The sequence below is a fragment of the Pieris rapae genome, chromosome 19, assembly GCF_905147795.1.
Source record: "Pieris rapae chromosome 19, ilPieRapa1.1, whole genome shotgun sequence".
NCBI classification, from domain to species: domain Eukaryota; kingdom Metazoa; phylum Arthropoda; class Insecta; order Lepidoptera; family Pieridae; genus Pieris; species Pieris rapae.
In genome coordinates this window covers 3,384,063-3,411,688 of record NC_059527.1, presented here as the reverse complement: position 1 = coordinate 3,411,688, position 27,626 = coordinate 3,384,063, and the positions used below count along the sequence as shown (strand labels likewise).

General features: G+C 32.5%; 1 protein-coding gene across 8 annotated transcripts in view; it reads right to left on the bottom strand.

Annotated features, from left to right (window-relative positions):
* The window catches only part of LOC110999521 (protein held out wings), a 62,108-nt gene that overhangs the window by 12,533 nt on the left and 21,949 nt on the right, over window positions 1–27,626 (bottom strand). For all 8 annotated transcript variants that reach the window (XM_022268604.2, XM_022268603.2, XM_022268605.2 and 5 more), the window contains exon 2: window positions 7,524–7,657. In XM_022268604.2, the coding sequence (XP_022124296.1) occupies window positions 7,524–7,657 (134 nt within the window). The remainder of the gene's footprint in view (window positions 1–7,523; window positions 7,658–27,626) is intronic.

Here is a 27,626-nt window from a genome sequence, read left to right as displayed (position 1 = left end):
TGACGCGGGAAATGTGGGGCTGGATCACGATCTACACTCAAAACCCTCTGCTATTCAGAGGGGTAGCGAGACCCTACCCACTAAAAAAAAACACCTCACCCCATCACACGCCCTTAAGATGGGCCCTCGGGGTTCGCTAGGCATTCTACCCAAGGAAGTAGTGTCACTTGCCACAGAAAGTCAGAACATTGGTGGAGATTTAGTTATGGCCATATATATCACTTAAATTGCATATCACAGTCGCTATAGGATATTAGGCAAATGTGTGTAGAACATATAAAAACAACCGTTACACAAGAAAGTATTGAATCAATTTAAAGGTCAAATCCGAAGTCACTGCACGACTGTATTGTTTAGCATTCCCACGGAAATACCTACTCATGTTTTTTCAGCATTTCTCAATGGTTACATACAATGCTTTCATTTCACATATTTACATTATACGATTTAAAAACAAAACAGTTTTGATTTATTCCTTCAGCGTTCTAAATTCAGTCATTGTTATGATTTCAGCCTTCTATTTTATTGAAATGTGGAGATTTTAAAGTGTAGTGCAGTTCGCTGGTATTTTTAAAACCAACAGCCGATCGCTTGTACCAGGAATGTAGCATATTTAATTCTCATCATTTGCCGCCTTAAACTTAGTTGGTTACTAATGTATATGGATTATATGTAGGTACATACAGAGGCCTGATCACATATTGTAGAATATTAATTTTTCTAGTGTAATATAAATAGAAAATTATTTGTTTAATTTTTGAATAGCCCATACATTTATCAAAGAATCACCGACAGCTTGGCTGAAACTATTCATTCACACTTACAATTTCTTTGGCACCACGTAGTAATAGTTTTGAGGATTTGTCCGAGAGACATTTGGCTAAAAACACATTTCAAATATTGCAGTATGAATGGTTTACAGAAATAAACAGCTCAGTTTCTACTGGACCCATTTGCATATGTCTCTTTTGACGTTTTGTATATGTGTGACATGTAACACATATACCGTTAAAATATGTTATAACGAAGGGACTCATATTTGGTCGTAAAAACCGGAAGTCGTTACAGCCGATTTGTTATTAAGTACCTACCAAATGCAATAGAATGCAGCCGCGACATTTGGTTTTGGAATATAACCCGTATGTTGTTCTAAAAGATATCGTCTTTGTCGTTCGGTCCGGCATTTATTGTAGAAATACTAGAACTATTTATTTATTTTAAAAAGTTACCGACACCGGAGACCGATGCCGGCTATTACATAAAGTAAGGTGCTTCAGAAACAGTGATTGCAGCAGATTTGCCGTTTTTTTGTTCAAATTTTGCCTCATCAGACCATGTTATCAGCTTGCTAGGGCCCTCTCTATGTTCTTATATTAAGAACGTTAATGGGCTAAACAAAGAATTGATTCTAGGGAACGAGTGCGAGAGTACAACTCACGATAATGTGTAAGACTAACCTGACTGGGGATGACAGGAACCAGGAATGACTTCGTTCCTGTGTACAAGTCCCCATTGGGGCATGGGGTTCAACATATCTGCATCTTTATAATTATAATTATTAAAATTAGATTTCTCTCAACGTGCGAAAGTCTTGTTGAGAATTTGAATTTTGTCTCTCGATTCGTTATCAACATTATTGGGGAAGAAGTAGTCGTATAAAACTTATTATGACACAAAACACATTATGCGTATGAGATCAGCTACAGATTTATTCTTTAAGACGAAAAGGCTCATATTTTTACAGGATATGTGTCTGTCGAAGTAACAATTATTTGATCCAGGAACAATTACTGTCTTACGCAATAATGACATTTACAAGTTTTTTTTTTAATTTTAGACCTGCTAAAGATATCAATGAAATCGTTACATTTGGGCCAGTTATGTAAGGGATATCAAATATCGGTGTCACTATTAAAAGACAACTGGACAACACTAAAAATATAAGTTTCTAAAAAAATTTAATCGTCAACATCGCAATAAAATCGCTTTTGAGCGTCATGAAAATGTGTGAGTCACCATCGAACTTTTTTTAGGCCAAAAATTTGCAAACGGTATATTATGTTTACAACTTTAACATGGAAGGTTAAAGAATAGCTATACGTACTAAAAGCTTTTGATTTCATAATGTAGCTTTTATTTATGTTGTATTTTGAACTAGAAATCCTAAATTTTAACAATCTAATCGTGGAGTCTGAATATTTTAATATTTAGACAGGGCATTATTGCCCATACATTATTGGTTACAACATCAATGATAAAAGTGTGTGATTTTATAGGTAAGGTCACGTTCACAGAAAATCTTATATTAATATTAAAAGTTACTCTATGATTCGCATAAAGAATAATTTAATTATGTATATGTGATACATATTGATAACTTTTTATATTGATACAGAAATATTAACGAATTAAATTTAGAATTAATCCAAGTAATTTAAAATTAACATATTAGTACATTGTCACAATTAGAATAGTTTTTTTAAAAAAAGGGGGCAAACGGGCATGAAACTCACTTGATGTTAAGTGATACCGCCCCCCATGGACACTCAATGCTAGAGGGAGTGTGCGTTGCCGACCTTTTAAGAATTGGTATGCACTTTTCTTGAACATGTTTTATAAGAACAATAAAAAAAGTATTTTCTCTACGCTAATAATACAAGGGAAATATAAAAATATTCGTGGTTTGGCTCTTTTAATGGGCGGACGTTTTGCATCAACATATTGGTAACATTTTATTTCTTCCTCTAGTTTTACGACATGTGACACAATTCGATCGATCTGGTTTATGTTTCCTCTGGCTCATATAAACATATTTTAAAATACTATGAAAAGTTTTATTATAGGATACTGGGAATCAGACTGCATAGACGATAGTTTTAATAAAAACATCAAAAATTATAGAAAAACAGAAATCAGTAATATAAACTTATACAGTACTAATTTATGCGAGAAATCTGAACACAGAATAGAATACAATCAACTTCTGCAGAACCAACTTCCTACCAACCCTTTGGATATAATTGTAACTTGAAAGAATATCTTAAAAGCCGTGTGTCGTATTGCCTTATAATCTAACGTATATACAACTAGGTATTAGTTAGATGATAGTTGCATCCTCCATCAACTCCAGTTGCAAAGAAAACCCCAGAAATCCTGGACAATAAAATTTACAAGAGAAAAATTTTGCAGCAATAAAACTGAAGAACAATGATCATAAGAATTCAAGAAGTCAAGTATATGTATTGATTGCCAGAGAAATTAGAAAAGAAACAACTAATTCCAAATGACAAGAAGGGGCGATGCCATATATTCTTTACATGAGGACAGGTAATGTTATTTTTTCGTCCAGATGGCCGACACTCGTTTCTTAGTGCGCTTACAGGTTTGGCGAGTATCGGTTGCCACAAAAAGCGGTATTAACGGGACAGACAAATATGGAAGGATTTAATAACATCACTGTACGGTAGCGGAGATTTTCAACTGAAGTTCAATGACGTTCTTGGCTTACAAACTAATACATGTGAAATACATACGATTGTTAAACAAAAACCGTTACTCCCACAGACCTAGGAGTCTTATAGAAATGTCAGTTTTACGTTAGGCGCTATTCCTCGGGTCAATGATAAGTTAAGGTTTATAATATCTTACTCAAAATACACAAGAGACTCTTATTCATAAACTTAAAACACCGCCATTCCTTGTTATTTTTTCAAAATAAAGTCACGTGACTTAACATTATATACTTGTTCTGGTCCATACTAATATGAATTAGAACGAAAAACGTTCAAAGTAATGAAAAGTGTTTAATTTGGTATATGTAAGCACAAGAAAGTATAAAAGTAAAAACGAGTAGATCTTGTACCATACTAAATATGTCCCGCATTACATAGAGCAAGTCTATGTAATGCGGAATTGATATCTACATTTGCTATGCAACGATACTGTTATGGTAATACTCTATCTGATACCACTTAAACGTCTTTGTGAGTTATGCACATGGTATATCGCGGAGAAATGGCGTATATGCCAGATTGAAATGGTTGAGAGAGATTAGGTTAAAATCATTCATGCCTTTTCTATTTACTAGGGAGTGGATAGATACGTCACTATACTAAACAGAAAAATAAAATACAAAGTTTGATTATTGTATGTTAAATGTTTCACAGAAACAAATATAATATAATAAGTAGTACAGACAATGAAGATTTAGTTTCAAGGTTTAAAAAACAATAGGCATTGATATATTTATCGTAAAACACATATTTTTAAATAAACAAGCGGTATAAAGAATCATTAGTTATGAATGGTAAAGTTATATCATAAATCATATGTTATACCTAGTGATACATGGTCACCATATTATGCATTAAAACGAATGTAAATCATAAAAACAGATAAAACTACCATAGAGCATCACACGAAGATATGAGCACAAACAAGTCATTAAGACGAAATTAGAGTGGCCTATTTAATGCGGCCTGGGGAAGAAAATTTACTAGGAACTGTACAAAAATCTATTTTAGATTAGATATAAAGTCCAAATTTTGTTAACTAAACACATAAGTATTCAGCTTGAAGCATATATAGAAACCATGTTTTGTATATTTGTTTGTTCTTCAACTGTCTATGGTCGACTGTTTCCAAAATTAATAGAGAGTTTAAAATTATTCCTCTCGTACAATATCTGTCATTTTACTAAAGTTGTGATAATGAAATAACCTAATTATAGTTTATAATACCATATCTGATGTTTGTGTAAGACCATGCAAATATCCAACCGGTGTCAAAATGGTGTAAAATCGTACGTAAAAAAACAAGCGCTTTCAGGCCTAGGCTTCAAATTTGTATGTGAAATGTATAATATTTTTTTTTTAATTTGTGAGATAGAACCCTGGACACGATGGCAGAGGAGTAGAGTAAATGTTTCTTGTTTTTTTTCTTTACAGGTCTACGGAACAAAGATTTTCTTCACCGTTCGAGCAGTACATATTATGTGTAACTGTGTGTGTAAAATTTCGAATTTGAATACGTGAAACTAGAATATATAAACATTTTATAACCACGCGTTAAAGCAAACACAGAAGCCATTGTTTCGACAATTTGCGTTCGGCATGTTCTATTTCTAGTTTTGTTGAAATCTGGTACCGTAACAAAATGGCGTTTGTTAAGAAAAAGTGCCAAAAAAACAAATCATCTTTACAAATATAGAATCTATATAATTTATAATATTTTCTCAATATAAATTTTTATATCCACATACATTTATAGAATTCAATACTCCGTGAAAATCTTGTTATATCAGTTTTTTTAACTTTAAACCTATTGCAATCTAGTCTGATTAGGTTTTGCCTCTCTGGTCTATTTAGACTAATAAACAGATATTGAATTACATAAAATACTAAAGTACTTTAGTTAATTTACATACTAGCGTCTTAAAGATTTGTCTAGTAGTCTTATAAATCTAGCATTCACTGTGAACAACAGAAACAGAATGAAAATAAAAGATACTTAGTTAGTTTGTAACGTTACTTGCCCTGGTAAGGACACCGACCGATATTAAGAGGACTACATAAATTTTCTTATAAACAATAAATATTTGCATGAGTCTATGAAATCTATGTTAGTAAATTCTTAAATGTCAAATTCTCAGAACTGAATAGTTTCCATCACGTCAACATCTGATCTCATAGTTCGGTGTCTTTGATCAATAATCAATATAATTTACCATTCAATTTATCATAAGATTAATGTATTTATTGTTCTCCGCAATTATATTGTTTGTTCTAGGAATTAATAAGAAAATTATTCAGAGAAGAAAATCATATACGAGTCAAAGATTCTTATAAATATTTACGTGTATCGAAGTATAGTTTAACCTCAATTTTAAGATTTAATTGACAGTCCCATGCTGATGAATAAAATATAAACATGTTGCTTCACACAAAGAAATAGAGGGATAAAAAAGCTTTTGAATCGTATTCAGGCCTTATATGGTAGCTGATCGTGGATGGCGCCTACAATCGCTCACTAATAAGTAACGAACTACGTATTGAATGTAGATAATATTAGTGTAACTGAATAATCGGTACCAAAACTATTCCAAGGCTGTGAAAAAGTTTTTGACGACATACTAATGATTTTCTTTATACCAAATAAAATAGTATTACACATACTCTCATTCACACACACAAACGCATAGATATACGTTACGAGGATAGGCCATTCGTGGCAATTTGTATAAAAGGCACACAATTATATTCCTGTATTAACTATTTTAACTAACGGATTGAAGCGATGTATTATTATAAACTCCGGAAAATAAATACAGCTAATATTACAGTTTCTTCAGCTGTGATACTTTTTGACTGTAAAGCACAGGAAACGTCGGAAAAAATTTAAAATAATGTAAAATAATTATAAGTTTATAATAAAACATAGCTTCAATCCGTTAAAAAAGTGTTTCTTTAATTATATTCCTGATCAAAATGGTAAAAGGTATTAACATTTTTCTTTTATCACCAGAAATGTCTGGCATAACACATCCCAAAAATAACAGGGTCAGTGACTTGCCCATCTTTAAAACAGATTGCGTCTATTATAAGAGTATGAATGTGAAAGATGAATGCTACTGTTAAATGTATTATTGTTGATTCAATTATGTTTGCTATATGAAGTGAAACCAATTTATTGACGCCTTTTGATTAAATCGAATTTTACCGTATCATTAAATCAAAACGCGTTTTCTGTTATATTCATAAATCTTGCATCAATAAAATACCTATTAACATATCTCGTAGTTTCCAATTATGCTCATTACTATATAATTAATAAATATGTTTTCAATTATTTTTAGGTCATAAACAAAGCGGCAATGATTATGTAAATCTTTTTTTTTTTGTAGACATAGATATGATAATATCTGTAAACTATAACCGGCATCTAAACACAAATGAACAACAAACTAGAGTTTATCTTTTTCCGATCACATCAAGTTTTGTTGATGAAAATTCTTAACTATTACGAGCCTAATCATACCACGAGATCGCCCTGACATAAGTCACCAAATGTAGCAAGCTGACAACCTTGTCTTTCTATTTATACGAATTAGTCCCTACATGCAATAAAACTCACAACCTGCGACACTTATCTTGATTGACGTCGAGAGAAAACCCTTTTAAAATGTTAGAATGGCGTCTGCGCAAGATAGCTTTACTGGGAGTAACGTGATGTAACTGACAAGTTCTATTTGGTTTGCCTTTACTGTTGTAATTATCATTACAAGGCTCGGTTCATTCATTAAATCCATCCGTATTTAATTTCTTAATTCTTAACATGTATCTTCCGTGTTATTACTGGTGTCATTATCCAGTGTAATCATTATTTTATTGGTATCTACGTGTAATTATTCGAAATGATTATTGTATATGGCTTTATTAGATGTAATTTTGTAGTCTTTTAATGTATTGAATTTTTTTAAGTTTCCACAATATTTAATGAATGAAAAATTAACGAAAACTACTTACATCTGGGTGTTCTTTGACCGGCACATACACTTTTTCAGTCAGTGTGGTGAGCATACCCTCTGGTTCTGGCAGAATGAGGGGCTCTTTCTTCACCCCATTTATTTGGAAAAGACTCGCGCGGACTTTTGCAATTTCTGAAAAGAAAAATTAGTGTATTAGTAATGGATGTGTTATGACATCTGGACGATAATAAAGTCATATTAGCGACTATAATTTAAGACGCCTTAACATTTACTGGAAATGATAAAGTTTAATGGAGCATTGAAAATTCGCATTTACGAGAAGTATATTACGAGTCCAGGAAAACTGGTAATTATCCGCAATACACGACACAAAACAGGGCATTAGTAGGTCAGAGATTAGAAAGAATTATTGACAGGTCAACAATGACATCATTTATATCAATGCAGCTGTGTATATTAAAGGCGAAATTGAAAGAAGATATCGTAATGAAGCCGCGATAAAACAACTCATTTTAATACATATTGATTTCAGAAATTTCGTAACGAAAAACAATGTATTAGGTATTTGTTCAAGTAATAGTGAGTCATATAATATCCGGGATAATCATCTGACCATCTGTTTTTGCAGCATCTCATGCATAAAAAGTATGTCATGTCACATCAGTGCCGCATGCTACAAAAGCATTTAATCTACACGTAGATGAATCTCGACTACGATTCTAATGTGTCTTAGTTAAAATGGAGCGCATAAATACTTCTGAATTAATGTTCTATATGACGCATAATTAGTTGCAGAATGAAATCGAATGTTTTTGTATCAGGTTCGTCTGTGGCCATACTGGGTCCTGGGTCTGGCGACAGCGTGGCTTTCACACCATATATGGACGTGAAGAGAGTACACGAGCCGTTAACCCGGTACGGGGCTACTTTGATCAGTGGATTATGTATTTAATTACGTACGTACATTAATCGCACGTTTTAACTATATACTTACAGTTAACACCGTCGAACTTAAAATTAAAAAAAAAAAATATTGTTAAAATTAGATTGTTTAGTCAATCGATCAATAGATACTGGACTTTTTAACTAATATTTATGTCTGTAGTGATCATTTGACAAATGTACTCATCCGCCTCGTTTCATTACAGGGTAAGCATAATTTGACAGAATGAGACGAAAGACTGTCTAAAGAATTTAATGAGACTTAATTTAGTTTTTATGAATGAAGACGAAAGAATATAATTATACAAAAATTCAGGGAGAAAAAATAGCGGGAATTAGAATATGTTTTTTTAATGTAACAGGGTCTCACCCGATGTTCAGTGATACTGCCCGCCCATGATACACAGTACCAGAATGGTCGCAAGTGCGTTGTCGCCCTCTAGGAATAACATGACGTTTTTACAAGTATGCCCTCACTTGAAGTCAATGTATCTGACAAAGACCTTATATTGACGTAGATCTTGAAGTTTTGTCCATCATCAATGATTAATGAATACAAATTTATGATAAATGAATTCATAAAACATGGTCGTGTCACTAATGCTGCATATTGTTCTGTACCTTTGACTATAGGCAAAATATAATTTATCACTTGTTGACAGATCCGTCACAATTTGACAATAGCTGTCAAAGTACTAGATCATAAGTTCACATCTCTCAAAGTGATTGGTAAGATTTTTAAACAAGTCTTCGTATTTTCAAAAGCTATTTAAAATTTCCTTGACAACATTAGCACGAACAAGACGTAAAAACTTTAACGTGACCGATTAGTACATTTTTTATTTTTGATTTTCTAAACAAAAATTTAAGGAGTCCTCATAGTTTGGTATTTAATAGAAAATATCGTTGCAACATGCTTATATTAAACTATACTTAACGAGTATACAATAACGAATGGTAAGATTTCTTAAACTCCAGCAAGCTTTATAAAAAAAAATCAGTAGCGCTACAACCTCTTTAGGTCTTGGCCTCAGATCTGTTACATGATCATTAAATCCAATAGGCAAGAAGGTGATCAGCCTCCAGTGCCTGACACACGTCGTTGACTTTTTTTGGGTCTAAGACACGTCGGTTTCCTCACGATGTTTTTCACCGTTCGAGCAAATGTTAAATACGTACATAGAAAGAAAGTCCATTGGTGCACAGCCGGGGATCGAACCTACGACCTCAGGTATGAGAGTCGCACACTCAAGCCACTAGGCCAACACTGCTAAATCTTTACAAACCCAAGTAAATTTCACACATCATCTGGATTTTGAGAGAATTACATCGAACTAGGCGGTCTCGGGTGACGTCGTAAGATGACGTCATGAGGGTATTTGTAGAAATATCAATTTATTTAATTTTTGTATTAGTCATACGATTTAGAGATTTTTTTGAATCGCAAAATGTCCCAAGCCTGTAACCGCAGGTTAAAATTACAGCTCAGAATATAATACTTTGTACTAAAGTAGATTAACCGCAGTAGATTCGATGCTTGTAATTCTATTCTACTTTTATTTAACGTTTCGATGTATCAGTAGCAAGGTTGTTTTAGTTTAGTCAAGTTATACCTACATATCAGTTTACGTAATATTAATTTCAGATTGAGTCCAAATACAAAATGTTTAATTAATCCCACAATTTCCAAGATCATTACGGATATAAATAATAATTATTTTTTATAAGATCTTAATCCGAAAGATATGAATGATCATAGGATAAAAGTATCGGCCATTTTTAAAAACAAAAAAATTCCAGGTACTTTTATTTCTACAGTACCGATTTTTTCTAATATGCCTAAAAAATTACCACTAAAATCCCTGTATAATAAAATGTCTATTGTCTAATTATCGTCTTATAACAATACTATTTTTTTATTCATATAGGTTTATAACTATCTGAATAAAAAAATAGTATTGTACACTTGCACAATGTACACTTATGAACGTCAAACATAGAAATATACATTAAATACTTCTGATTTTACATTTACTCGCAATAAACCCTGCGTCACTCTTTTTATACGCAATTATTTTTGTTTATTAATAAGATTTTTTCTTTACATAAGACCAACTATGGATAGTCTATGGATGGAGGTTGGTGAATATTTTCAGCTAATTTCTAATGATTGACTCGGAGCTTACATACATTAAAGTTTGCAAAATCTTAAGAAAAATTTGCTGCTGCATTGTTCTATTTTGAATATATGTAGTAATATCATGACATTGCATATTATTATTTATTTTACTGTTCAAAAGCTTACGAAATCCGGAAATGAGATTATCCACTTCAAAGTCTTTAGATAAACATTTTAAAACTTTTTTGACACATTACGAAATCACGTCATGCGTTCAAAATAAATCTGTAATCAATGGATGACTCAGTAACGAAACATCATAGCAATTAAAATAATATATGTTAAACTTTATTATTCTAATTCTATTCTCCTGCCTTTTTGTCCATGGACGTTTTCCATCTCTTATATTATTCAAAAATACATAAAATCAAATCATACTTTGTATTGCGCGTTATGCAAGATACGCCCCGGCTATATCGGTAATATTTATTAACGATACTCATGGGCGAGCCGGGGTGAAATTGCATGCCAGACCCAGTCTTTTTGTTGCCTCTCAATAATCATCACCTCTCATTTTTCTCACTTTTACAACAATTAGCACGGCATGTATTAAACCAAAAAATTACGGACGAGCAAACACTGAAGTCAGATGCTCTGCCTTTAAAATGCAATATGCTCGTACTATATCAACTATACTGTACACACCCTCTCTTTATGCAATTGTTTCTTTTAGCAAGAAAAGACACCTTCATCTTGAGATTCAAGGACTTGCCATTTTACCCTTAAAATGAGCGATTTTTGAGATCCCGCAATTCTGGTCACGTCTATAATTAAACATTGTTTCAAAACAAATGAATCATTTAACGCGTAACTCAGAAATCAATACATCTCAGTCTCAGAATCACTTTCGATTTTGCCGTTGCTTTGCGGAACATTCATATAAACACCACTAACAAGAAACTAAAACATGTCTGAAACGAAGCGATTCTAGCTTGAAGTATATGTTTAGCTGAGGTAGGATTTTATTTTAGAAACTGACAAATAGATTTCATCCACACGAAAATTCCATGAATTATGTTGTTCATAAAGCACACATAATGCTTTGCACGCTTGCTATGCACGCATTTGTTCCTCCATCCATTGTTGCATAAGGCTCATGCTTATACCTTGGATAAAACATTTACTAGGTTCTGTTGCGAATATAAGTTTGTAAGAGACAAACCATTAGAACAAAGCTGCCGCAGCCCAACGACACCCACGTTAGCGAGTGCATTGTCGGCCTTTAAGAGAGTAGTGTGCCCTTTCTGTATCTTTGAGGAAAGACCACTGGAATCAGATTCCACAGCTCGTCACTTGCACAATTTTCTAGTCAATAATGTTTATACACTTTGGTACACTAAAAGAATTAATACTTTTGTTCGTATTTTTGTATTCTCTTGCTAATATTAGTATTGGAGTATTTTGAACATCATATTACAGAAATGTCGTCAATTATTCTTCGGCCGCTCCATTGAATGTCTATCTTCATCAGAAAGTTTTAAGCGCGCATATAGAACGATCCATTGGTTCAGGCTTGAGGACCCGATCACAGAGTAGCCATGCTTAAGCAAAATGCCGTTATATTGGAATAGCTTGTTAATATTACAGACAAGACAAAGGTTTTAAGTTACACAGTTCCTTTAAAAGAAAGTTCATGTACATAGATTCGAAACAATACAAATGAGGAAAGAAATAAGAACAATGAGAAATGAGCGGATTTTCACACGTGAAGTAACGAAGCGTAAAAGTCTATGGCCAGTATGCGTGAACCTCTATCACGCAAGATTCATTGACGGAAATACTAATGAAAGCAAAAGCATCATTTTAATATATTTCTCAGAGATACTATAATTAATATTTTGCACAGATGAATGAATAAGTGGAGTTATTATATTGGAGCAGTTTACAGTACTTTACAGCAGTCATGGTCGGAAATAAAGCATACAGATTCGCCATCTATACAGCTAAAAGCATTATTTTTTTTATTTTAAAGAATATACGCCCAAAATGGGCATTGTAACCCATAGAGACTTATTTTAGTGGGTACGTTGCCGGCCTTTGAGGTTAGAGTACACTTTTCACTTTTCTTTTACCAGGAGTCGATTACATGGTTCGTTAGTTCGCAATGAAATTGTCGAAGATTTTTAAAGTAATTTTAGATATATATAATAAAAATATATACTTACTGAACTACGGAAGCAATAATTTCGCATGAAAATATAATTTCGAATATAAATATAATAAAGTAATTTTTCGCTTCGCGTGCTATAAAATTTTTTGTAAAATCAACTTTGTAAAAATTATGATAAAAAACCTATTCAATATAAATTTCAGGCTAAATATGTAACAAATCAAATTTGTTGAATCTGGATTATATTCCATATACTCGCAGCATTTAAGCCAAGATTTCATAAAGCACAGAATAAATAAACAATGATATTCTCGTTTATAACATGAGTCAGTGAAACAGCAAACACGAAATTTACCCATTCAAGGAGCCATAGGCTAATGTTATTTTAAGAGCATTTAAGAATGTTATCCAAACAGCCGTTCACTTTCAGTCAATAGAACGCACTTCCTGCTGTCAAGTGTCAATGGTACTTTGCCGCTAATTACGTACAATATTTACGGTATTACGGAAACAAGGTACATCTTGAACGTCAATTCGACTTAGACTTGTCTATGAAGTTGACTATGTTTTTTTTATAGGGGGCAAACGGGCAGGAGGCTCACCTGATGTTAAGTGATACTGCCGCCCAATGACACTCTCAATGCCAGAGGGCGAGAGCGTTGCCGGCCTTTTAAGAATTGGTTCTTTTCTTGAAGGCTAACGTAATGCTACGGACGGGATTGAGACTTGGTATAACACTAGACCAGCACATGGGCACATGAAGTAACCGCGAACGATGTCGCTTTCTAAAACTGTTGCCATAAAAGCAAAAACAAACAGCTCATATTGTCATAGATATGTCAAAAACAGAACGTCATAGAATTAAACATTTGACCGGAACTAGGCGGCCATTTTATAAGTTACCATAGTCTAACCAGATTCTATAAATGAAGAAAAAAAAGTTTTAATCTCTATTCTAAATTACCTATTAGATTAAAACTAAAACCTCCTTTTTCAAATTAGTTTGACATTGAATTTACCTCCATTATGTATTGGTTGCCTAATACTCGTACGTGTGAAGTTGACAAAGTAATATGCGCCATACAATACATTCAAGAACTTCGGATAACTTATTGTGTGGGACGACATTCATTCCTCAGAATAGTGAATAAGATTGATTCTGACTCATTTCTCAATGACCACATGTTGAGGACACGAGGCAAAAACTGGGCTCCATGTTTTAATTACATTTGTTAGACTCAGTAATTGAATCGTTAAATGTTGAACATAAAAAAATCTAGTTTTAAACTTACGTATATATGAGCTAATTTGTTTTGTATTACAGTCTTAAATATTGTATAACGATATTAAAATTATTATTTAACAATTAGAAAGCGGTGTCTTGCAGTTTACCTCCGTGGCTACACTTATACTAGTAGTAACGGGTCCGATTTCGATTCCCGGCTAAAGTGACCGTTATCAAGGATAGATATAAATATATAGTCCCGAATTCTAATACGGAACAGCAAAGTAAACAGTTGAATATTAAACCAATCTATTGAGAAAGCGGCTATAATGTGTATTGGCATACTACGGGTATCATCGAATGAGAACACGATAATTACTTTCAATAAACATTGATTGTGAAAATTTGCGGGTACACGATGAATGTACTATTTAAGTGTTATATACCCGCGAGATCGGAACTATTTTACACGCGCAAATTTCGTATAAATTTTCATAGACATATCTGCGTGACGTAAGGTAAGATTCAGTCTTTTTGTATAGAACAGGGGGCAAACGGGCAGGAGGCTCACCTGATGTTAAGTGATACCGCCGCCCATGGACACTACATTTGCATGAGTCTAGAGTAAACTGTAAGTAACTGGTCAAAACGTAATTAATATTCACTTACGTATAGTATAACGCTAAGTCTCGACTCTGATTCCGCACCACTAAACACATCATTTTTACATGTGTAATAAAAACACTCAAATCTCCTTGGATACTTAAAAATCGCAAATAAACTATCGGAAAGTTAGTCGCATAATCTTACCCGAACTAAAACTATCGTATACTCAAATAAATCTACGATATTAGGACACTATTTGGACACGAACACCAGCCGCGGTATTATTATAGCTATAAACCCGCTAGACCGAACCAACAGTTAACTGATTTATCGTCTAATATTTATTTTTCACGGTTTACTTGTAAAACAGTGTAAATAGAACGCGTTTACGGTGGCGAAAACTATTCGATGCGCTGCCAAAGATTCTAAAGTTATTTGTGTAATAAACTTTTGTTTTATCTTTTTCGTCGTATTATTTTATGTAAAAACTAATTACTCGTTAAATAAGTTTATGCATCCGTTGTTCATTTTTAAAATTAGTGTCAGCTGACATTAAAACGGATATAGCTATTTGGCGCTGATTAACTTTTTGAAAATGGAATATCTTAATCTGATTTATTTTGACTATTTGACTCGGACTTAATTTGAACTCAAAATTCTTCATCAGAAAGATATACGATTTCCGAATGATTTTTGGAATTTATTGCGACTTACTGGACGCATAGCTTAAAAAACTATCCTGATCAGCCTTGAGCAGCTCTTTTAACTTCACTTCAAGTCATTTCAGCTTTAACTCTGCAGTGAGGCTTCGTTAGAAGTTCTGTCGTTGACGGCCTTTTCCTTGAATCTTTTATTCGTGAGCTAATTTGTCAGTGTGATTGGCATCCCTATGGATCACCCACTTCCACTTTCGACGTTTTATCAAAAACAATTGCACAGGTTTGCATATATTTTTATACATTTGCATTAACACTGCATTGTTGGATCAATACGTTACATCGTCAGCGACGAATTGGATTATTCTTCAATTCAAGGATGAAACATAAGAGAATTTTCTTATAAACAAATACTCTAAACTAGGTTTGTTATGTAGCACAAATTCATAAATCTATTATAATACATAATGTTATTTTGACACGGAGACAATGGATAATTCGGGCACTTGGCAGTTACAGGCAATAAAATGCTTGTCAACTTAACCATTAATAACACTTCATCTACATGACTGTACTTCAAACTGACAGATAAGTGTAACTGACAACTGACAGATTACAAAACTTAGGTAGGTGTTTGTTATTAATGCACCCTTGTTTTAAGTTACAAATTAGTTTTATAAGTAATATATATAGGTATTTAATATTCTTGACTTGTACATATAATAGTGAAATTATGTTACCAGGACAGTTGACAGTAGGTACAAGGTAACTAAACTGATAGTTTACATATATATAATTTTAATGCGAAATATGACGCCTTTAGCTGTCTCATAATCATATAATTTTTGACATACTTAGATACATTCAAGTTAGGACTCCACCAAGAAAGGATTATTACTATTTTATCATAGGTATGTTTATTTCTCTCATTTTCTTTTAAATTTAATCAAACTTAATTAAAATACTATTGAAAAGCAGAATATTATTTTTATGTATACGTATAATATTAATTTAAACTATTCATGTGTTTGTCTGTACTGAAGGATATCAAAGTCAATTTTGACGAATGCATAATAATGGGTCATTTATGCAAAGTCGTTTCTCAAAAGCCCGCCTACGCGATGCCTTGACAATAGATACAGGTGATGTATCATTGTTATAAGATGTGGTTATAAAACTTATGTTTTAATACTAATAGCTCTTGACTCGGTAATTATCGATTTAATATGCATGGTTGTAATATGGAGGGTATATAAAGTAAATGAGTCACAAACAAGAAAATATTTTGTTTCAGTACTATAGCTATTTTAGCACTGCTATATACGATAGACTCTTGTATGTATGAAGAGGCTATCATTAAGTCGTACTATGTTGGCTCACAACGTAAGAGTATGCTACAGCGTCCCGTCGCGATGGTTTGGGTAAAACTAGAACTTTTCATTTATTTACGCGTAAAATTTTGTTAATTAATTTTGTTAAAACAAATTAACTTTGTTAATTTCATAATATGTGATATAATTTCTTACTAAACCAGCGAACTGTGACTTGGTCTGCCTAGGTTTATATAATTTGTACATAGTATAATGGAATTATTATTATTATTATATAAGAGGAAATCCTTCTTAGAGTCGTCTATGAAAGAATAAGTAAATAACAATATTAAGTTTAAGACGCAAAAAATCTTAAATCGTTAACCCGTCACCAATAAAACCTCTTTTAATTATAAAGTAGGTACAATATAAAATACTGTCATAAATAACTGAAGCCAAAACACGCGTAACTACAATGCGACACAAATTAACACCACCTTTTCATGATGTCTAAAAATAATGGACCGGCCGCCATCTTCGCAGCAATTAGTTTTCAATTGTTTAATTATCTCTCCCACGAAATTGGCTATTTAAAGGACAGCAGTGACCACGTTTGAGGACTTACCGAGTTTCTGTCATAGACAAGACGTAACAAACAGAATACATAGTTTTAAATGTATGTTAATTAATTTATATTTTTATCAACAAGTTACAGTTTTACAATATTCTTCACGTGGGTTAAGAATAATAATTAAAAATAACAAATTTAAAGTTGTATGTCCTACGTATATACACATATATCATATAAAAAAATATGTTTCTACCTTTGAAAATCTATTGTGAAAATAAAAACGTTTTTACAATTATTTCTAAGATTAAAAAAAACAAGTGTTGAACCACAGAAGATTTCGCTCTTCCATGGATCAAATTAAAACCTTTGTGAAGGAATGCCGTCTGATAGCGGCGCAGGTCAGGGTTGCGCATTCAAATGACAGTAAAGTATTCCATACGGTATATGGTTGGATCAAATCCAGGCATGTACTCGTTGGTGACGGTTGCTATAGGCTGGCTTCTGGAAGGCTTTGTGTACATACATTAATAAAAAAGTTTTTATTACTATAAAAATGTATGGTCGAAAACGGTCAATTTCTAACTCCAATAGAATTTAATTAATACAGTACGCTGCATTAATGAAGCAATTGATTATTTAAATAGAAAACTTACCTTGGCAGAAATATCTGTAGGATTATTACGTACTTAACCTGACATTTTACGATGCCTTAGTAAGTTACTAAACGTTTTATTAACTTTAATTTAAACAAAATTTTTAATTGATTTAAACATTTAGCTTATTTATTTATAATAAATTATATAAGTATATATAGAAGGGAGATTTTGAATTACATCATCAGTAAATAGCGAAATTAATAAATACTTGTGTTGAGAATATTAAATGCCCATACAAAACAATTTGTCTATGACAAAATATATAATAACCGTTTTAAATCGATTTAGGTTTAATAGATAAATTTAAGTATTTCCGGACTATTTCGATTTCGGGTCCTTCAAGAAATGAGCATACTAATTTTTACATAGCACTTGCGAGCCTTCTTGCAATGTATATAGTCCGTGTATATAGGCCTTAAGACTCTCATACCTAAGTTGAGGACTTTCGGTATATGTGCGAATTTAACATTTACTCGTACGGAGAAGGAAAACATTTAAAGAAATCGGCGACTCAAAGAAGTCGAACATACAGCTCCCATGGCAGCTGACGTAGCTACTTGCCTATTAGAAAAAGCTAAATGATCATGAAATATACATTAGGAAGTCAAAACGAGGTATGTGGCGCCACTGTTTTGTTTTTAATAGTAATTTAGTTTTAATAAGAACATAACATTAAGCATTTCAAAATAAGTATTTACAAATGATGTTAAATTTGACTCAATCTGATATTTGTGCTTAAATTACAACTTGTTCGACAAGACGTGAAGAATAACAAAATATTTCAAGCATTTACATAGGAGTAACGTGGTCTATTAATCAATGGCACAGTACTAAAAAGAACAGTCGGATATATTAAATAATATAAGAAAAACTAATTTTACTTCTAAAAGGTGTATCTATAGGGTAAAATGTTTATGTATCACGTTAGTAGCTTATAAATGTAAACATGAAAACTACAAAATATTTTATCATTCAAGATTATGAACTTCTTTTAAAGTACCTACAGCTTTATACGTTTAAATAAATCGACAAGAAAGATGAACGGGTTTGAAACCCTTACCACAAGTACCAACTCCGGGGAAATAAATACAGATAATACAACTTTTTCTACAGCTGTGATACTTTTTTGACAATCAACACCTTTTGTCTTCAGTCACCGTGACCACGCACGCTGTAACGTCGGATAAATTTAAAATTATGTTAAATAATTATAAGTTTACAATAATACATCTTCAATCCGTTAAAAAATTGTTTTCTTTAAATGTGTAAAAGCTATGTTAATAAAAGACAATACTATGAGCTTTATACTTTGGAGTCGTAAATATGGAACACGCGCGGTTAACGCTCGATTGTATAAGATTTCTTAACTAGGCCCTACTATAATATTTAATGATGGTATTCTCCGCCAAAGGGCAGAGGTGACCGGACCTCCCGTGGGTCCACCACTCACTAATTGATTAAAAAGGCGCTTGAACATAATAAAAAAGTTCAAAGGTCTTACGATTACACGTCAATCAAATTTTTTGTCAAATTCGTCTATGGTTAATTGAAATTAACTAACTAAAGTTACTCAAGTTAATTTTAAATGGATAACCTAAATTCTATGAATGATGTACTTTTAAAAGCCTCTTCATCAAGGTGACGGTATTTAACCACAAACACAGATTTAATGTCCCAACGTCAATCAATTTATCGTAATGATATTTTAAATGTCCTAATTCGTTACTAATATTGTATATACAAAAACTAATGTTTATTCATGAATATTTTGCTATAGGTCAATACCTATATTTTATAATCATATATATATCAATATATATATATATGATTATAAAATCCAAAAGAGCATGTATACAATTCAACATATTCTTTTGATATATTATATATTGGGTCTTAATTATCTGACAGTTAAAAATTATTATGTTTTATTACCTGGAAGCTAATATACAAAATTTGGAAAAGGTAGCCTAACAATTTTGAAAAAGGCAGCTAAAACTCACTTTTAAAAAGGCAGCTAAAACGCACTTTTGAAAAAGGCAGCTAAAACTTATGAAAAAGGCAGCTAAAATCTACGTTTGAAAAAGGAAGCTAAAACGCACTTTTGAAAAAAAAGAAACGTCGGATCATGTCGCTTTAGAGGTGATCAATTACAATCAAGCGAAGTATTCTAACGGCAAAGGCTTGTACAGAAGTCACAGCTAATAAAGCAATAGAAACGTAAGAATTGTCGATGATCCTTGAGTCGAAATAGGCTTAAGGTAAACCAGACCCTGTATACTTTTAGATTCCTGATTAAAAAGCCATTAGATAAATACGTATTACCATACACAGTACACATAAAACACTCAAGCAACTTAAGGAGAAGTAATTAAAATAGCTGAGGGGTTAGTTTGACCACTTCAGTCGGCACGGTTGGGTGATTCCGATGTAATTGCTTGTCTAAAGCAATGCCGACAGTAGCGGCGTGATTGTAAACTATTTAAATGAAATATATATGTATATCGAGTTCTTTATTCAAAATTGCTTGAATCTGTGGCACAGCGTTATTGCTACTCTGTGGACTGTGTGATATTTTGTCATAGAATTCAATTAGAATTTGACGTTTCTCAAGAGAATTGTCGATGAAAAGTCGATCAACTGATAGATAATAACCATTCTCGATAATATATTGAAATAAGCCATTATTATTACATTATTTAAGTATAAAACCATCCAGTCTAAACTTAACAGTTATTAGGTAATACACGTGAAAAGCAAAAAGCAACAACACTAATTTTGTTTTTTATTATATCCAATAACACTTTTCTGGTTACTGCAGACCACACATGATAGTGACAGATATAATTCTTAGTAATCTTGACTTGATAACTGCAATTTGTGATTTTTAGATAAATATATTTTTTACTTTTCTCATTGTACAAAATATGTTATCTATATCAGTAAATAATATTTTGTTTCAAACAACCTTTCCGTAAACACTCAATGTCACAATCGAAAAGTGACAGATGACATCTAACCTTGATATAGTGCACTCAATTACTCCTACGTCTAATTAAATTACGAATCACTCTTCCTATTCAATAAGTGGTCACCCACACAAGACTTAATATTGAAGGCAAAATCGCCTACGTGATTACTAAGTTCTTATAAATGCCAATTCATGGAAATACTAGCTTTTATTTTATACATATAAATGTTATATTTTAAAACAATGAGAAAATTATCGCTAGCATAAAAATAAATAAAAAATCCTTAGAGAAAATTTTATGATATGTATGTAGCAACTAGAACTAATAAATTGTTGTATTGTACGAAAATATTGGTTTAAAATTGTTAAATAGATACATAATAAAGTTTAGTAAGAAAACATAATGCAAAAGAAACAAATCAATTCAGGGGCTAGGCTCCGAATATGATTTTGTCCTATTCGCTGTCGGTCCGTGGGGTTCTTGCGCTATAAGGCTTTTTAGGGAAATATCAAAAAGCTTAGTCGAATTCATAGGATACCGAAGAGCTGGCAGCTACCTCGGACAAAAAATAAGCCTAGCGATTCATAGTGGGAACGCTGCCAGTATCTTCAAAACCTTGCCTTATATGAAGGAATCCTTTTACTAAAATATTTTACTTATTACATTTTAATGTTAGTTATTATATTATCTGTCTCTATACATCAAGTATAATAATGTATCTTAATATTTTAGTGAGTATATTTAAACTTCAAAATCACAATGTATAAATTTAAAAACATCGTGAAGATTCTTCATGTATAATCAAGAAAATGGTCGCTTTCATATGATAGGTACGGCTCACCACAACCGGTTGTATTTCATACGAATAGAGCATTGTGCCTATGACAAATTGTGAAACCTCAGTCTACATTACTTGATGACAAATTGTATGGAACTCATTTTGCATAATACAACAGTTAGACAAGAGGAGGTTTATCGAACCTAACATTGTAATAGAGAAATCGAAGTTGGATAGAAAGAAACAGATTTGTACGGTTATGATAATTATTATTTTAAACTTATATAGCCTAAACTCGCAACCTGATGGAAAGAGAAAACCCGGTAAACCAAGGCTGCGTTGGTGGGATGGAGTTAGAAACAATATGGGTTCGAAGTTGAACGCAAAAAGCACTAAGTACTAATACTAAAATACATTAAGATGGCGAAAAGTACGTAAGGTTAATGCCTATGAGGAGCCATTGATGATGATGATAAAACTAAAAATAGCAATGCAAGTTTAGTGTTAAATAAATTTGTGTATGCTAGGTGCTGCCCAGATGCGGCGCAAGGCTTGTGTGATAAAAGATATCAATTATAAATGAGCTATGGATAAAACGCAACTGTTTCTTTTTTTTAATACTAGGGGGCAAACGAGCCTGCAGGACGCCTAAAAAACCAGACATCGCAGCCCATAGACACCCATTTTTAGTGGGTGCGTTGCCGGCCTTTAAGGGAGGAGTACGCTCGAATTTTGAATTGTTGGAGGTCGTATCTCACGGAAGACCCACGCCGGTAGTCGATTCCACAGTTCGCTAGTTCGCAAAAGAAAATGTCTTGTGAAACGGACTGTGGAAGTGTTCCAGCCATCGAGGTGATGTTAAGTGCAATTGATTATGTCAAAATTTTTACCAACTAACTTTTACTCATAAACATATAAACCTGCATTAAAAAAGGTGTATATGCAAATGACAGGCATAAGCCATCTACTTACACACTTTAATACTTTATTATAATTACATACATAATATACTTTATCGTAGATTCTTGTTTCTATCAACACGTTTACCTTAAAAGGCGAGTTTGCAGGTTAATATTGTTTATATTACATAGATTATGTCACGAGGCGAGTTTAAAGGGTATTTTCAAGGACATTTGTCGCCTCTATTGAGGTGTATGAAACATCATTATCTACTAAACGTTTTTTTATTTATAGTATAGGGAATCAGATAAAACATCTTTTTTGGCCTAGTGGCTTCAACGTGCGAATCTAATCCCGGAGGTCGTAGGTTCGATCCCGGGCTGTGCACCAAGGGACTTTGTTTTATGTGCGCATTTAACACTCGCTCGAACGAGGAAAGAGAACATCGTAAGGATTCTGAGGTGGACCAGAATAGTTTGTATCAGCATTCATTTATTTTATTTAATAATTAGTGTATTGGTTTTAGGTACGAAGAAATCAAACGATTACATGCCGTAAAATCAAACAAAGGAATTCAGTCCATTTATAAATTCCGTATATGAATTATAGACAATATACTCATCTGTGATCAATTTGTAAGTGCCTGTTGTGAAATACAAACCATAGTCTCTGTAACATAAGATTCCTACTCCTGCTAGGGGTGTTTATTATTACGACTGAATTATTACTTAAAACTGCCGATGCGATATTGTTTTTCATTTTACTTTCTACACATGCGATTGACCCTGATAGCTAGTCAGTTTATAAAAAGACAAAGCAGGCAGATAGACATTAATATGTATATAATCAAGTTTGTAATTTGTCCCTAACTTATATATTGGCAAACGATTATTTATTTACGGTATTACGACTTTCGAATCCTTTATCGTCCAAATTATATAGAAAACTAGCAGACGCGGCCAAGCGTTGCTGTGGCTAAGGTTTTTGTTGTATTACATAGTAGTAAGCTATTCAAGGGAACCTGTAGGAGAACTGATGTGAAAGGTAGATAGATATCTTATGTGAAACGTTGGTACTATTAACACAGCGCCATCTGTTAGAATTGAGTCAAATAATAAACAAATAATTTGCAATGAAATAATATTGCGACTATAATTAAAGATCTAAGCTATCCCATCTCTTAAGTTAGACCAGACTGCTCACGGTGTGCCAATTTAAATCGGTTAAGTAGTTTAGGAGTCCATCACGGACAAACATCGTGACAGGAGATGTATATAAATTAAGATGAATCAAACTTATCAGCATACCTTAATTTCACATAAGTTCATTACGTTATAGTTTTATAAAAACACTTCGGTATGAAACTGGTACAAGTATTGTCGTAATTGTATGAACACCCTGTGTTTGTTAAGGTATCAGCATCACTGCAACACAATGAATGCCTGTTTCTATGAATTGCGGTTTGCTCGTAAACGGAATTGGAACAGGGTTTACAGTTCATTGGTTTATTGAATATGCTATTTATATAGTGCGTAATCGAAAATGTTCAATGTATTCTTAGATTCTTGAATTTTCAGTACATATTAAATATGGTTTGAAACTTGACTGAGCGTCTTAAAAACTTATAAACCTCATACAGAGGATTTTGTTAGAATGTTTGAATGCGCTTAGATGTTTAAATACCCAAGATTATAACATTCCTACAATATCACATATATACAGATTAAACTGATAACCTCATTTGTAGGTTAAAACTTAATAAGATAAAAAATAATCTTAATTCGTTGGTTTTTGTAAAAAAAAACGTGAAGGACATAGTTGAAACAATGTTTTAGTTTCACACTGGGTCGGGCCTGTAGATTTTTCTGTTCATCGCTTAAACTACCCTCATAAAACAAAAAAAAAATATTTATTGAAATAAAAATCAAACATAATATAATTATTATAAACCATATATTCACTAAAAATAAATTTCTACAATATTTTATCTCGCGATAATTCTTAATGAACAAAATCATATTCTCAATAAAAATAACCCAAAAGAAATTATATCACAAACTAATAAATAACTAATTAATATATATTTCAGTAAATTTACATCAAGGCATAGTAATTTAAGCAATTTTTTTTATAACATTCAAATATAGAAAAATGAAAGTGTAAAAATCACAATAGAACATATTGTTTCGATACTGAAGCAAATTAAAATACGAATGTTTTACATATCTATTTTTGATGTCTTATTAATTGTTATATTATCTATTTTCATACGTTTTTTTTATACGTTTGTTCTAAACGACGAATGTTCGTAGGTGCTTTAATATTTGTTTTAATTCAAACAAGCGTTCTGGTTGGTTATAAAAGACCACAAAACCTATCCATTGATAATAATTTATTGAACCAACGCGTTGCAAGATTTTTTGAAGCTTCTTTTTGGATTAACTACTTGGACAGAATCGTCAAATCGTAACCAAATAATTTGCCTGCGAACAAACTGCTTTGTAAAGAAGGTTTTCATTATATAATTTTGTATTCTTCAAATAATTTGCATTTTTAAATAAATAATAATATAATAACAATAAAAAGTCTTTTTCATTTTAAGTACATTTTCCTTTCAAAGTGTAAGATTTGGAAACCCTTTTAAGTAAAAATGTGTTAGGGTTCCCAGCTCTTCCATAAACAAACTGAATCACTTAAAATAATGACATTATTTAACCTATTTTTTTAACCGTTTCCTTTTTATTTTTCCTTTTTGAACCGTTATCATCGTGCATGAGTAAGTGTGTGGGTGTAAATGTGTGAGAGAGTGAATGAGTGAGTGAGTGAATAAAACGTTTTTGTATTCTATTTATACCATATCACAAGTCACAATTTTTATTAAATGGTTATACAATAGATCCGTACAAAATTCCAGGTATACGGTATTAAAACACCTGTTAAGTTGCCAACAGAATAACAAAGTGTTTTGTTATGGTAAGTAGTAAGAAGCGTTAGTTGATTCTAAGACACGGTTCAAAACACTGATAGAATGGAAAGATTTAGCGGTCATAGGATGAGATCATTAAATGATCGAATAGTTTATTTGCTTTTTAAATCTTCACGCTAAGTTTATTTTTTAATAAAATAATAATAAAAAAAAACGTTTATTTTGGAACATAAGATCATCATGGTATTTCACTTATTCCACGTCATATATATCGATATAGTCGTTTTAATATATACATAGTAATTATGATTTTGATTAGGAGTTCCTTAAGAATAATTTTTTGTGAAAGCAGCTTTGGGGTCACCAGGCGCCATCTTAAATCTTTAATTAATGCCTGTACAATTGAACAACACTGTCCAAACGACGTTGAAGTTGAAGGAAAGAAATATTTATGCCGTTTATTTCTTTCCGCCTTCTCTGCGGTCGCTCCAGCTTATTTGCTTGTTCAAAAGCAAATAGCTTGGGCCAGCTGCCATCGTCTCTTGCGATGCCTGTTGGCTCCAAAATGGCTGGAATATTGTCGGAGGCAAGAGGGCGGCGTATAATGTATGTCTAATATATGTCTTAGGGTCTGTTTCACAATGGCCGGATAAGTTCCAAATAAGCTATTTATTACTTATTGGTAGGATAAACAGTATTTTTGCGTTTTACGACTGTCAGATAGCGCTATTAGTAATGAAACGCGAAGTATCTTATTCGGAACTTTTATATTTCGAACATTTTATGTGTTGCATATGGTACTTTATCCATACATTGTGAAACAGGCCCTAAGTAAACTAAGAATATACGTATATTCCATATTTAAAAAATCTAGTAGTACATAAAAGACTCGAACATGCAGTGGGTGAAAATTGTTTACAAATTCAATATGAACAGAGATTTCAAAATATATTATTAATGGTTCGAACGTTTTTATTGAGACAACGTTACCGAGAAATCTGAAAATGTGTCAGTTAATCGCCGTTAATGGCCATCGGCGGTTTCGTGAAAGTTACTGAATAATAAAATAAGTTAAAAAAGAATTGCTGTGTTATATTGCTGTCCCTATTCACGCTCTTGGCTGTGTTTACTTTATTACTAATCTTTAACGCAATCTTGTAGAGTGACATCACCCCTCGAAATCTATTCTGAATAGGAGTTAAATATGAATGATGATCTACAGCCGAACTAATAATTATATTCGTTTGAATATTTAATAGCTAACATAGAAATTCTAGCATCGCACGCAACTTTGAGCCCCACTTTCGGTGGTATCAAGTAGAAATGTATAAAACATTTAAAGTTGATTGGGTTTCTCCGAAGCTATATAAAGAAAAAGTTACACCATTTCAACAACAGTTATGATGATAATATTCCGGAACTGATTCGTAATAGCAAAAGAATTGTACAATACAAGTTCAAGGCGAAATCGGACTGATATTACTTTTTCACTGGCGAGTCGTCTGTCCCTTATCAAAATAAAACTGCAATCACAAACTGTTACGGACGCCAACCTGATTATACCGTTAGGTGAGACATGAACTGACCTAGTGCCGGGAAAGTTATCAGGCCGAGTTTCGCTTAAGGTACGAAACCAATACATAAAGATCATTTTCATTACGACCACGTACCATCAAAAGGCGATAAGATCGTTAAAGCTGATGTCATACCCACAATAGAACAGGACGTCGTTAGAAGAACAGAAGACCTGAGATAGTCTCATTATCATTGAGCTGTTGCGTTGTTAATGAATGTTAATTCACTGCAAGTGGAACTGATTCAATTGCTATCGCTGTTTGAAGATGGCATTGAACTTTGTTTACGTATATGGTTAGTTTAAATAGGCCAAAGACATTAAAACATTTAAATGCTCTCCATTTATGTGACTGATTTGACGGCATTATAATTTTCACTATGTGTACATTGACAAAGACTCGCTTAGATAGAGCAAACTGTAGTTACTATGCAGTTAAATTTCACTTAAAAAGACTTTGAATAAAATAGAAAATGTACTATCTTATTGATCTGTCATGATGTAAATCCGTAGTTTTATTGTTTCAACTAAAGTTCTCATCCGTCTCAGTCAATCGCATCTAACAATTTCACAAAAAAGGGCAAAATACTATTAGTATTAATATTAGTTAAATGACAGCCTCATTTGATATCTATGACTATAAGTTTACTGTAGTTCTACAATTATAAAGACGTTGACTCTATCACACTAGAATTTTTAGTTCAAAGATAACAGAGTCATAAAAGAAATGCAGATACTG